Here is a 13,640-nt window from a genome sequence, read left to right as displayed (position 1 = left end):
CCCAGTGCGCTTTACAGACTTTACTGCATCTATCTAAAGTACAGAGGAGACAGACACAGAGAGATTGTCATGGTTTGCACTTTTGGAAGCAGGAGCTGTAACACCTCAGGAAAAAAAGCCCTTTTTCACATCAGTGGGAATTACACTATCTCATTAAAGAGAAACCTCTTTCTCAAGTCACCACATAGCACGCAGGATCTGAGCTTCTGACAGGGTATGTAGGATTTGGTGAAGAAAAAGATACTTTGAGCACCATGCAGTGAGAAGCCTTGGAAATGTTTGGGTTTTTTTAAGCAGCCTCTGCAAATTGCCTAGTTCCTGTATTAGGAAAAATCTGTACTGTATAAAGAGTATCAGCTTTTTTGTACTGGATTTTCAGTGTGTTTCTCTGTAGAGAGGAAATGTAATAGAGGAAATTTACATTCATCTTTCTCTAGTTTTGATAGTTTTAAAGTGTCTGTTTGAAATGTGCCAGTGAGCTTGCACTTACCTATTGCACAATACCAGTCATTCCTCTAGACTGGGCAAAGCCTGCTGGGCCTGCAGAAAGATGCCTGATGATCCATAGCATCTTTGAAGGCTGGAAAATATCTTCTGCTTTTGGTTTGTTATGGCCAACCAGCTCCTCTGTGTGGATCTTGTCAGGCTGGCTCTTGCTGTTCAAATGCACACCCAGACTAGAGCACCCAGAATCTTAATGGGCTGATGGGACTCCCTGCATTATGGGGAGTTTTGGATTGCATGTCCCTAGCAGCTGCTATGGATGCTGTGTTTGAATTGGCCTTTTTTTCTTTTTGCTTTGCTTAATATGTTACCTTCTGTCACATAGATGTACCTACAGCAGTAAAAATGGATCTGATTTGTTCTGCACAGTAAGGCTTGCTCGCTGTTGTTGCACTACCCCATGGCCTCCTTAGGGAGATTTAAGAGCCCTGTCCCTTTCTCTCCATTAACAGTGATGTGTTAGAAAAAGTGAAAACACAGATTGGAATGAACCTCTTCCTTTCCTTTTTTTAATGTCCTATTTAGTGGATGTCAGTGATTGGCAGCTGACAAAATGGAATTGCTGGCTGGGATGTGAGAGTGGGGTTATAAAGGTTTAAATGTAGAATTAAATCTCTGCAGTCATCTGCAACTTCAGAGGCAATGACTTTGACAGCTAGAGGGACTGAAATATTAATTGCACTTCATCATCATGGTGATGGTCTTGGAAGACGCATTTTTTTAAAGGAAAGTTTGATATTAGCAGCATTAATTGCAGGACTTCATAGATGGGTAAGAAGATACAATCTTGTTCTATAAAAGAGATCTCGTAAGATTTTTGGATTTTTGAAATGAGTGCTGCTAAGTATATACAATATCTTTATAATGCCATTATTTTTTTTTAAATTCAGATTGGCTTTAGAATATGTCTGTACCAAAAGAGAGTAACTATCCAGGATTTTAGGTTTTCTGTACCTTGCATCAAAATACACAACTATAGATATTGGAAAAAAAGCACATTTGCTAGAGTAACAGCATTTATTCTTTGCCTTTAACCTTACTCCAGCTCCTATTTGCTATAGTTCAACATAGCAATTAAACACATTACTTAGTTCTTAATAAAGTCAGTGGGTGTTAAATTTATGCTTAATGCTAAGGAGGTGCTTAAGCACTTTTCTGATGTGAAATGAGGTGTTACCAAGAAAAAGCATTCACTGCAACAGTTAAAAGAAAGCTGCTACTGATCTTTAAAATGCTCTGCTCATTTATGCTGCAGTGATTCATGTACCCATATTCTTACACTGTAGTGTGTTATAAAGTTGGTTCATTTTGTTAAAACAAAAATAAAGAAACCCCAAAAAATAACAAATAAATCTCTATTTTTAAAACCCAGCCTCTGTATAGAAACAACTCAAATAGGAGAGGCAGAATATTCGCTTATAGACACACAGGCTGGCCATTTAAAGTTGAAAGTAGGATTCAGCTGTGTCCTGTAGACATCTGGATTTCAGTGTCTTTGTGTGAGCTGTTGCCTACATTCCTGCTGTCCTGAGTGGAGATGTCATCAGTACTGATGGTCAGCAGCACCCAGGGAACTGCTCAGCTTACCCTCAAATTCAGTAACTCTTCAGGCTCCTTTGGCTCTCTTGATTATGAGAGGTATTTAGTTGCCTGAAATAGACATCTAATGCTATTTGAGATACTATAGAGTATTTGAAGTGTTTAGCTGGTGCTAGCAGATGTGAGGAGGGGCCTGTGTGCTCTGGAGAAGTCCAATAAAGTATTCTGAAGTGTTACAAATTGTACCAGACTCTATTCTGAAACAGCTGAATCAAGCCCTGAGATGGCCATTGGCTATAATGGGAATTTAGATACTTCTTAGGTACTGCCATTAAAAATATTAGAATTTATTAAAAGATCACACAAAATGTATATTACTCAGTAAATGGGAATAAAATACTTAAACCAGCCATGGTAGTGCAGTCTAAAACACTAACTAGTCCTGTATCCTTTCTTCAGCAGGTCTGTAGGCAGTTTCTCCAGGAAACACTAAAAAAGATTCTCTCAGCATTCAGCTGAAGAGAGTTCTTGGGCTGAATGTGGGCTCTGAACCTGGTAATCTGTGATGAATGTCTGTTCCATGAGTTTGTTCATTGTCCCTTAGAAGGATGTTAACTTTGACAACCACAATATTCTCAGCACTGGCAACATAAACTGGGTTCTAATTTTTTTTTTCAGTGCTACGTGGCTTGTTATTGGAAGAGAAGTAGAAAACAGTTAACAAGTTGAGAATTCTGGGATCATCAGGATCTATTTTAGCATTGTTCTTTGGGTAGAAATAATAAAGTTTTTATTCTTTGTTTGTTAGTTTCTCAGCTGTGTGTGCACATAAAATTGAGATGTTGATTATCCTTTTGTGGGCATTCAGAATGTTGCTGCCAGCTCCTATGAAGATACTGCAAGTATCATCTAAGTCAAGTGTTTTCTTGGCAATACAGATTAACAGACCCATGTGAGAGTTCTTGTTTCCATTGCAAAGGGGGGGAAAAGTTATTCTTAATGGATGTAGAAAAGTCTTGTAAAAGTGAATACTAAAGACTGAAAAACACAGAGAAGACCAAGGAGTACTATAAAAAAAATCTGGAGTGAACCTTCATAAAGTCCAGCTTCCAATGAACTCAATTTCAAAACTCTATTACTAGAAGACAAGGCTAAAATTTAATCTATTTTTCCTCAAATGTTAATTTTTTAAGTGCTAATAAGTTGTCCTTAGCTTCTGAGCTTGCTGGAATGTATGGCAGAACCTCCAGTGACTTCAGTTCATATTGGATGGTTTCAGAAGAATTAGAGCACAGGCTTAGCAATAAGGTTATCAAATATATGCTGTATTACTAGGGAGAGGACAATTTGCTGGATTGTTTCCTGATGCAGTGGTGGAGAGAGCCAGATGGGGGAATGTCTGGTGAAGGCTGCATGGAATTCCATTAAAAAAAAAATTTGTTTTTGCAGAACCCATTCACTGCGTGAGGATGCATCTTCAGAACTGCAGGGAGTCATTTCTGTGGAGGGAGGACATGTACCTGAGCCCCAGGCGAGCTCCTTCACTGGCAGGGGAGCAATGGCAAGGTAACATACTAACTAATAGAATTTCCAGTATTCAGTTCAATTTGCTGGAAGAGACTGGTTGCAATTTGGAGGCAAAGAAAGAAGAGCTATTGCTTTCCAAAGAAAATGGATGGAGTCTAGCTGAAGAATGTCTATAAGAAGTAACAGAAGTTGCATTTGACCTTGATTCATCACTTATTGCTAATAAAAGTCTCAGAATCTGAGAGAGGATGAATAAGCCTAAAGAAATTTTTCAAATAGAAAAAAATGAATTATTTTTACATAACTATTTGAAAATACACTGAATGCAAGGGAAGTGCATGAATTGAAGCCAGACTGTAAAATAAATGGGTAAGTGTTTGGCTCTGGATGATAGCTGATGCAGTATTTGTTTTCTATCAAATAAAACATGGTTGTCTCCTTTTGGTAGATCGCTCTGGAAAGGGAAGAGACAGGGAGTCTGTGTTTTAAGTGCAAGAATTTCTCTCAGTTTTTAGAATCCAGTTATGTTTATAACAGATTTGGAGCCCTAGTCAGCAAAATTGAAGCTGACCATTGTCTTAAGTTGTTTGTTAGTGAGACTTAAATATAAGCTGAAGTGGAGCTTCAAAACTTTATTTTGTCTGCTTTCTGTCTGAGACTACAGGGTTCTGCCTTCAGATACCATTGTTCCACACAACACAGACCACAGTCACTTTAAGCACAGTGTATTACTATTTAAATGACTAGGGTAATTTAAATAGTATTGTTCACACCTCATCATTTTGGATAGTGGAGAATAAACTCAGATTTTTGGTTTTCAGATAATGACACCACGAGATGTAGATGACAAAGTCTGCAAGAAGTTGAGTTTAGATGAGAAAAGATTATAGGTGTGTGTTTTGTGTAAACATTATGCACATGAATATATGAATTCGTACTGAGAACTTCCTTTTCAATCTTTGTTTATAATTTCTTTACCCTTTTTCAGGATAGATTGAATTACATTTGTGTGTAGCTACAGTTATGTATGCTCTGAATATACAGGGAAGTTTGTGATGTAATGTAAACATGAATGCCTAGCAATTTAAATATTAGGGTAACACAGCATGACTCTTAAATGGAAATTCCCAAGGATCTAAGACAGCTGTTTCTGATGTACTTCACTGAGTATCTCACTTTGAGATGTAAAGACTCAGCAAGAATATTCTGTTGCTCCTACAGTGGGGATACAGTAGAATAGGAACTGATGTGTGAGGTATTTTCCTGATCCACTGCAGAGGGTGATCTATTAAATTGTGGCGAGTGACTGGGTTCACACAGTTACTCCATCAGGTTTAATTTCATCACAGGTGGAGATGTGGAGAAAAATCCTGGGCTGGTGTTTGTGGGGATGTTTTAAGCCACCTCGTGTTTCTGTCTGGTTCAGTGCATTTTGTGTGTGTGTTCCATGCAGGCTGTCCCGGTTTGTCTTATCTGTAAGGTCATGGGCCACAAGACACTCGCAGCGTGAAGACCAAAGGCCTGACTCTTTCCTGGAACGGATCAGGGGCCCTGAGCTCGTAGAGGTGTCCACCAGGCAAAGCAACATCCGCTCCTTCCTGGGCGCCCGTGAGCGGCCCGGGGCAGATAACAGGTAAGAAGAGGTGTTTATACTTCAAGTGAAGATGACTGAGGTTATCATGCTTTCTTGGTAATTAGGATGTAAGTTGTATTTTAAGAAGAGAGTAAGGAGCTTAGCATGGGAGATAAACAGAGTATCTAATGTTGCCCAGGAATCTTCACATAACTGAAGTATTGCACTTTCAACAGACTTTCTCTTTCCTCAAACACAGTGTGATCAAGATCTTGAAGTAAAGGATTTTGATCATGCTGCTTCAGGCAAAATGATGTCTCAGAACTGGAATTTTATCATACATAACTTGATGTTGCTAAACTGCTCTCTACTGAGGAGAATGCAGTTTATATTTCAAGAATCTAAGGTGTTTCTACTTCTGGCTTTTCAGGATCTTAATGTGCATTATCTGCAAGTGTTAGGAAGCTCTAAAGAAGCAGTTGTGCAAAATGTGTAATTGCTTTGTTATATCTACTCAGAAGTCCATCTGATAACATTACAGAACATTTCTGATGCAGAAATGACAAAATCATTTGGATGCTGACTTCACTTATTAACATGTATGTGGTCTTTGGTATGGAAGGCAGATTCAGTCTTAATTTTTTTCCAGTACAATGAAAGAGAAACCTTTATGTGTTTATAGTTCTTTGACGTGATTAATTATTATTACGGTATAAATATATTATATGGTGTTTTAAATTTAACTCCAGCTAAAATGGGAAAATGAAATACCAAGACAAAAGCTGGCTTTCTGTTTGGCATTAGGCTTTGAAGCAGAGACTCTTCTTTTTTTTTTTTTTCATAATTAAAGACTGGTAGGTAAGCAAGTAATTAGTTTCAAAAATCTCAGCAAGCAATTAGATTAAAGCAAAAACCTTTGAAGGTCTGTGCATTACACAGATTACTGTGATTTGTTGTAGTCCCAGCACAGTCTTATTATCTTCACTTGATCTGCTTCTTAGAAATTCATCTTAAGAGCACATTTTATTGAATTAGGCAGACTATTGCCTGATTTCTCAGGTGCCTGGATCAGTAGCAACTGCAGATGGGAAGTAATTAGAGAGAACAACATTGATCATGGGCCAACAAACCTCTGCATAAGGCTATTTGAAATTAATTTAAGGGCACCTATTAATTTAATGGCACTGCCTTCTCAGTTTTATGCTGTTGCTGGTTGACAGTAACTCTCAGTTGTTGGATCATGAAGGCTTAATTCTGCAGCAGTGGATAGGTATGCTCATTACTTATCCACAAGCCTTGACACTGCATCTGTGAAGAGGACTTGAAAGGATTGAAGAAAGCTTAAATTAGTAGCCCAATGAGTACAGGCCTAAAAATAGTGAGGTGCATCTTGCCATGCACTAATACGCCTAAGAACAGGGTTCAGACATCAGATGTGGTCACAAATGTGTATGCCAGGCACATGACAGAAAGGAGCTGGTGCCTGGAAGCAGTTATGCAAAGGGGCTTATCACAACAGTCAAAATTGACCTTGCTAATCTTATCAGTGCATATGTGAGAAGCCCGTGAGTCCGTCTGTCATGTAGGTAGACACGTGTGTGAAATGCCAGCAGCCTTTACTTGCACTCTTTAATGTGTTTTATTTAACTTGCTTGCAGTCACTGGCCCTTGGCCAGGTTCAATGTCAACTTTAGCAACAACACCAATGAAGAGTAAGTACTGTTAACTTCCAAAGACCTTTCTACTACCATCACCTTCTCTTTTTCCCTATCCAGCCTAGTTACACTTGTAGTATGAACTTGTTAGTTCTTGCTAAGCCTTTCCTAAGAGTATCGTTTTATTATAGAGAAAGGTCTCATTTTATTGGTATGAAAAGCATCCTTTGTGCTCCCTGTGAACTTCTTTTTGTCTGAAATTACCCCTTCCTCTCGAGGAGTGAATTTGACTAAGCATTTAGTCCCTACCTTCTGTAGTTCAGCTGGCTGATTGTACTGCATTACCAATTAATGCATTCATTTTTCAGTTTTTAAATGAGATTCATGTGTAAATTTTCTAATAGTGGTTTTCCTCTTTTAACACACTGGTCCCTTTTTGCAAATCAAGTGCCCCAAAAATTCTAGGTTGTCAAATGAAAAGTAGATACAGAAGAGGTTACCAAAATCCATTTATATATCCACCTTTTAAAAATGTGTTTCAGTTCAGCAGGTACTGTTGTTTTAGAGAGAGTGACAGGCACCATAATAAGACGGGTATTGCCACAGAATGTTGGAAAGAAGTTGTCCTTTTGAATTTATTTTATATAATTGATAAGCTATTTCACAGTGTTACACCAAAGAGAAATTTATTAAACAATGTGAAGAGCTCCTCTAATTTAAAATCACCCAACATCAATGTTTGTTGCTTGTCTTAGACCACAGCAATCTGAAGACATATCTGCTCTTTAGTATCTAGCAGCAGATCTGTTTTCATGCATAATAGTTAGTTTCTTTTCATTGCTTTCCAGATGAAACCAAAAAATATAAAAGTAATCAGTACACCTTCTGATTGTATCAGAAATACTTCTAGAAAACTCTTGGCGATTTTTTTCCCCTTCAAATAATTCTATCATAGGATAGTTTAAACTGTACTTTATTATATGATGCTGCAAAACCTTTGTGCATATAGCTGAACAAGAGATCTTCCTGCCCCTAAAGCAACTTTTCAGTTTGGTTTGTGTAACTTTTATTCAAAAGGAAAATCTGTGTGCAGTGGGCAGTGACAGAAATATGCAGACTTTTATTTAGACTGATATAAAAGAAGTGCTATAAGCTTGGAGCCAAGCCTGCTAGATGGAGCCCAAAGGACTGGTTAGGACAGAAATACTTCTGCCTTACTGTGTTTCTGACAATGACTCAGGTACCTTGGGCAAAACTTTCATCCTTTCACTGTTTCATTATTTTTAAATGAAGACAAGACCTGTCTGTCTACCTGCCCGACAGTCTGAAACATACTTGATCTGCAAAGTACTTGACAGATGAGAAATGCAAATATTTGAGTCAAAGACTCAAAGATTGATTCAAAGACTATGACAGTGTTTTTGTAAAGGCTGATGAAGTAGATTTCTAAGCCTACAGCTGCACACAGCTTAGAAACAGCATGGATGCTGCTGCGTTGGGGTCAAAGAGGACAGACACAAACTGTTTTATTAGTTACTGGATTCCAATTTACTCAATGTTACTGGTAAAGAAAAAGAAATGTGGACTTTTCATTATGTTAGAGCCCTAAGTGTGCCATGTCTTGAGGAACTGTACATGATGCTTTCAAGTCTTTGATTATGGCAAACCTTTTCCTCTGAGCGACTTCCAATCAGACTGCAAGTAGATGTGAGTATGATAAATTGGGAGTTACCACAACAGAAAAATAAACAGAGGCAACATGAATGGAAGAAACTCATTTACAAAAGGTACCTGTAGTTGACACATGAGTTTGTAGGAGATCTCAGGTCAGAGAAAAATAAGTGCTGGCATTAGACACTCTGTGAAATAAAATTTTTTCACTTTTTAACAAATAAAACACAAACATAGAAGGGAGTTGGAATTGTCAAAATATTCCCTCCAAAGTTCACCACCACTGAGACCTTTTGACTGATTTTCGATCTCAGCCTACTTTTCCCTGCATAATAAGATTCACAAATGTACATGTGGCCCTGCCCTTTGAAAATTCTGCTTACTGGTAGCTCTTCCATTCTGGTAAGAATGCCAGGCATTTGAAGTATTGAGGAGCTACATTAATGCTAACAACAGCAACTGTGCATTTGCCTTTAGAGTAGACACCAGGCATTGTAATCTGAAATGAAATCTTGACATGTTTTTTAAACAAGAAGGATTTTTGGGGGCAGATTGGAAAATGAAGCAGAAGTTCTGGATAGTCAGTCCAGAGAAATAAATTCTTGAGAAGCAGTTCCCACTGCTATGTAGGAATCAACCTTGGTAAATTAAAATCTGTTTCTTGCATTTGAGATGCAGGTAAAAATAGAAGATCAGTCAAGCCAAAGGTTTTTTTTCTCCTCCAGTTCTCCTCCCTTGTACTGTGTAATTTTGAAGGTGTCAGTAGCGTTGGTCAGTTCGGTAAATATTTCCTTGGATGTGGCAAAGTGTGGGATCTCAGCATTTTTTAGCAAATGAGTCTTGGCTTTTCCAAAGTGCACTGTGATGGTGCATCACTGTAGAAATGTCTAAGTGTAAGAACTGGAATAGGTGCTCATTGCTGATTGGTGAAAGCTGCTACTATTGTAAATTGGTGGCTGTCATCTCTTTGGAGTGCTTCTTTATCCTTGTATCAAGCACTTCCTAGATGTGACTGCCATTCACAGCACAGCCCTTTCTGGCCTGAGCAATATGAGCAGGCGTGCATGGGAAGCACAAGTCCTGTAAGCAGCACTATTACATACTCTGTCCTTGCTGTGGGATGTTGCTGTCATTAAACTCATTTGTCCTTTCCTGACACCAGTGCAAAGGAAGACTCAGACCCAGTCTCAGCAGTTCAGAGGCGAAAACAGAGCTCCCATGGGAGCAGGAATCCATGGATTTCATTCAAACCAGACGTTATGTGTGGGGTGTGTTTTTATCCACATGCTGTAGTGTAAGGAGCACTTAGGCTTTTCTGTCCGAGGGGGACATTTTCTGCTTCAGGGATTAGAAATGTTCAAATAAAAAAGAAGGAGATCTCAGATGATGGATTTTCTCCTTGTGCAAGTGAGCACCATTCTTCACAACACATTATATTATTCTTGACCAAGCATGTAGAAAATCTAGCTTTAAGATTAATTATTGTCAGAATTTCAAGAAAGCTGTTAACTTCCTATAGGTTTGAAAAGTATTTGTGGGCCTGTCTGCCTAAGTGAATGTATTTCAAGACTCCTCTTTTCAGACAAACTGAACAATGGGGCAATTCAGATCCAGAGGTGATTAATTAATTAAAATTTTGCTAGTTTTAAAGAACCATGAGTGGAGATTCATCCTTATTTTTATAATTACTATGAAAGCTTCAGACAGTCATGTTGAGGTTTTGGCTGTGCAAAGAATGTTGACAGTTTGTTAAGCCATTTCATATTCTGTAATCATTTGATAGGTTTCTTTTTAAGTGACTGGTTCTTAAGAGTCAATCAAACTGAAAGCATTTACTTAAAATCAGCCTGGTACGCTGATGTCTGAAAAATGGTCAAGAAGGTATGGGTGACTAATGCAGAGAATCAGCCAGCTGGTTACCTGATGTGATAGTGTGGTGGTGTCAGGGTGAGAGGTCTCAGCCTGAGAATCCTTTTTTCCAGTTGGATCCCTGTCCTACTCTGTCCGGAGTTCAGAATAGTTTCCCAAACCTCCACCCTCTCCCTTAACTGCTCAGTATTGGTAATACTGCTAAGCCTTGTATTATGTTGTACAGCAAAAAGGAAGAAAAGAAAGAGGTTAAAGAGGAGAAAAAAGAGGAAAAGAAAGAGGAAAAGAAAGAGGAAAAGAAAGAGGAAAAGAAAGATGACAAAAAAGATGACAAAAAAGATGATAAAAAAAAGGAAGAGTAAGTATAAAGAATGAATGTGTGATTGTAACGTCTCCTACACTACAAAACATGGTATAACATTTCATTGTAACATTTTACAGTTGTTCTGTAGACTGCATATTCTTAGCCTGTCAAATCTTTGAGAAGTTTTCACCTGCTCAGCAAAGTTCTTGTTTCTTGAAGACCTTTGTGTAGATCTTTCAGAAAAAGCTTCCTATGTCAGTAAAAGGAAATTGAGTTACCTCTGGTCACTTTGAGTTGAAGATCACTTTTCAATTATGACAACACTTTAGGACAGCAGCCTTCTTTGCAGAGCTGCACAGACTTCATTGTTTCAGAATTTCCATAACAATTCAGAGCAGATGAACCAAAAGTTTGGTTCATCTTACCACGTAGAAATGTCTTGCATGAAGAAAATTAAGTTTGCTAATAAGCTTACTTATTTCACTGACTAGTTATTTAATTACTTAATATGGTGCAGTTCATTGCTAGTGATCACTAAAATTTGCTTCTGTTGGTTAGGGGATGGTGTATTTCTCCATCAAAATGAGGTAATTTGAATGCTTTTGACAGAAATGGGTCCCATTCTTGCTTCGTTCCCCTAAAGCTGACCCAAATATAGCATAATTTACTATTACCAGTGATTCAAAGTAACAATGATGGTAGACAAAAAGAGAATGCATTTCACAGTTAAAGAATATGTTACAGTAAATACTGTAGGTTATATATATGTATATGATGGCACCTGCTATATAGACATGAGGGCATTCCAAATGGAATCTGATTGATCTCAAGATCTTTATTAATGCTTTTAATTTTTTTTTCCAATTAACAAAGCCTTTGTTCTAAACACTGTCTTGGCTTTAATTACTAGGTAGTAAAAGCGTGAGCTTTGGAGTAGCCTAGAGTGTTTTAAAACATCTTGTCAAAGAAAATTACTGTTTTAATGTCTACAAGGTAGTATAGTCTGACATATAATGACCATATTTCATGGTCACCAGTTTTGAGGTGGTGACCAGTTTTCTAGAAGAAATAGTTTAAAACCAGTAGTGAACATGGAAAAGTAAATACTTTTTAGATTAAAGCTGCTTCCTTTACTCACATTGCCTGGATGTTCAGCTGACAGCAATGGCAATGCCAGAAATACACACAGATTTGAAATAAATTATTATTACATTTTAATATATTTGCTTTCTTGGAGATTAGGAAAAGCCCCACAAATACATATTCAGGAATTGCCTGGTCACATATTCTGCACACTATTATACAGTCCACAGATCACAGTTTTACTGTTGAAATAATTTTGCAGCTGTGGACCTCAAATCCATTGGTGTATATTTCCTCTGATTACAAACCTAATTGCTCTCTATTCCATATCAACCTTTCTTATGCTGGAGGTGGGCATTTCTGAGCATACCCTGTGCCATTAGCCGTACTGTTGTTCAAATCTTTACATTTCAGGCCTGTATGCTTCCTTTAACATCACTTCCTTGTTGTGAGGCCTAAGGAGCCAGGGCTGTGGATGTGTGAAATTTGCCTTTGACAAAGACATGTTTCAGCTCTAGTCACACACACAGTATGTGCATATGCACACAGAGTTTCTTACTTGTACAGACATGCTTTACTTGTTCAAATGCATGCTTATACAGTCATTTTCATAATAGACTTTTCTAAAAATCAATAAGTAGCCTGCAAAAGAAGGCTCTTTCTCTAGCAATGAAATGTAACCTTCTAATTGGAGCAATAATGAGAAACATTTAACAAGTAAATTTTTTTCAGTGTGGGGCTTAATACAGAAGGCTGTGGGTTTCAGTCTGGGAGATATGAATGTCTGTGTTTTTCTTTCCATGTTTACTTACTTTTTGCAAAGTTGGGTGAACAAAGAAATAGAGCTTGTCAGATGGGATGCCTGGTATCTCATCTGCACTGTCTGTGTGGATACTTTCCCTTCTCAGGCAGCTGCAAGTTCATGGTGAAGTGAGCAGTCTCAAGAAGAGGGAAATCCAGCAGGTTGCTTGCTTACATTTCCAATGTAAATCTGCATGTTTTACTTTCCAGGCAGAAAAAGGAGGTCTTTGTGATAGATCCTTCAAGCAATCTGTACTACAACTGGCTGACTGTAATTGCAGCACCCGTGTTCTATAACTGGTGTATGCTAGTGTGCAGGTATGGATTTAAGTTAATAACACTTTCACATTTCAATCATTATGTTTCCTATGTAAATCACCCTCTTATCTCCATGCAGTATCTTTTGAGTGACTTACCTAGGAGGTTTACAGTTCATAGGCCCTTAGGGGTGTATGATATGTGTACCACTAGGAATAGATTGCCGGTGTTTCTTTTTTTCTCTTTTTGTCTAAAAGCAGGTGGATGTAACTTGCAGTAAGTGTCCTCATGAGCACTGGTGTGGCCTTTGTGTGCCACCTGCCGGCTGGCAGCTGAGCTGTGTCCTGGCCACTGCATCTCTAAGCACTGTCAGGGATGAGGGCTTCTCAGCACCCAAGGGAGAACAGGAAGGAAGGTTGTGGGCAGTGGTGGGGCCTCTTAAATTCATGTAATGCTTTCGGATGCTCGAAGGACAGAAAGATATAACCCAAGTTTTTATTTTCCACGGCAGAATATAGAAATCAGTTTCAGTGAAAGTGATGGAGAGCTGTAGAAATGGTTTCCTTACACTGTGTAAGATGGTAGGGAGAGATGAGGTTGGCTTGCCACTGAGAAACACATCTTTTATTTGGGAATTATCTACATGGGGATGTGTATCCTATGAAATCTGATGCACTTTCAATTGTAGGGATATGTGTAATCCTCCACAAGTGCACTTGTGCGGCATTTATTTGTTTGAGTTTTATTCCTGTCTAGAACACTTTTGAATTCTGAAAGATCCTGGAGTCTGTTTGGACATAACTCTAGTGTGCAGATGTCTGGACATGGAGATATGTTGTAATATTTCTGTTACAGA

The 13,640-nt window shown here is 38.3% G+C and overlaps 1 protein-coding gene across 3 annotated transcripts in view; it reads left to right on the top strand.

Moving 5' to 3' along the window:
- Nucleotides 1–13,640, top strand: part of CNGA3 (cyclic nucleotide gated channel subunit alpha 3) — a 29,343-nt gene that overhangs the window by 8,376 nt on the left and 7,327 nt on the right. Inside the window, exons 3-7 of one of the 3 annotated variants that reach the window (XM_085582678.1) lie at nt 3,493–3,609; nt 5,024–5,203; nt 6,802–6,855; nt 10,565–10,696; nt 12,737–12,844. In XM_085582678.1, the coding sequence (XP_085438804.1) occupies nt 3,493–3,609; nt 5,024–5,203; nt 6,802–6,855; nt 10,565–10,696; nt 12,737–12,844 (591 nt within the window). The remainder of the gene's footprint in view (nt 1–3,492; nt 3,610–5,023; nt 5,204–6,801; nt 6,856–10,564; nt 10,697–12,736; nt 12,845–13,640) is intronic. The other 2 variants (XM_021546676.4, XM_085582686.1) reach the window with 2 other exon arrangements.

This window comes from Lonchura striata, chromosome 1, assembly GCF_050655825.1.
Source record: "Lonchura striata isolate lonStrDom1 chromosome 1, ASM5065582v1, whole genome shotgun sequence".
In the NCBI taxonomy this organism is placed as follows: Eukaryota; Metazoa; Chordata; class Aves; order Passeriformes; family Estrildidae; genus Lonchura; species Lonchura striata.
This window is presented reverse-complemented; position numbering and strand designations above follow the sequence as displayed.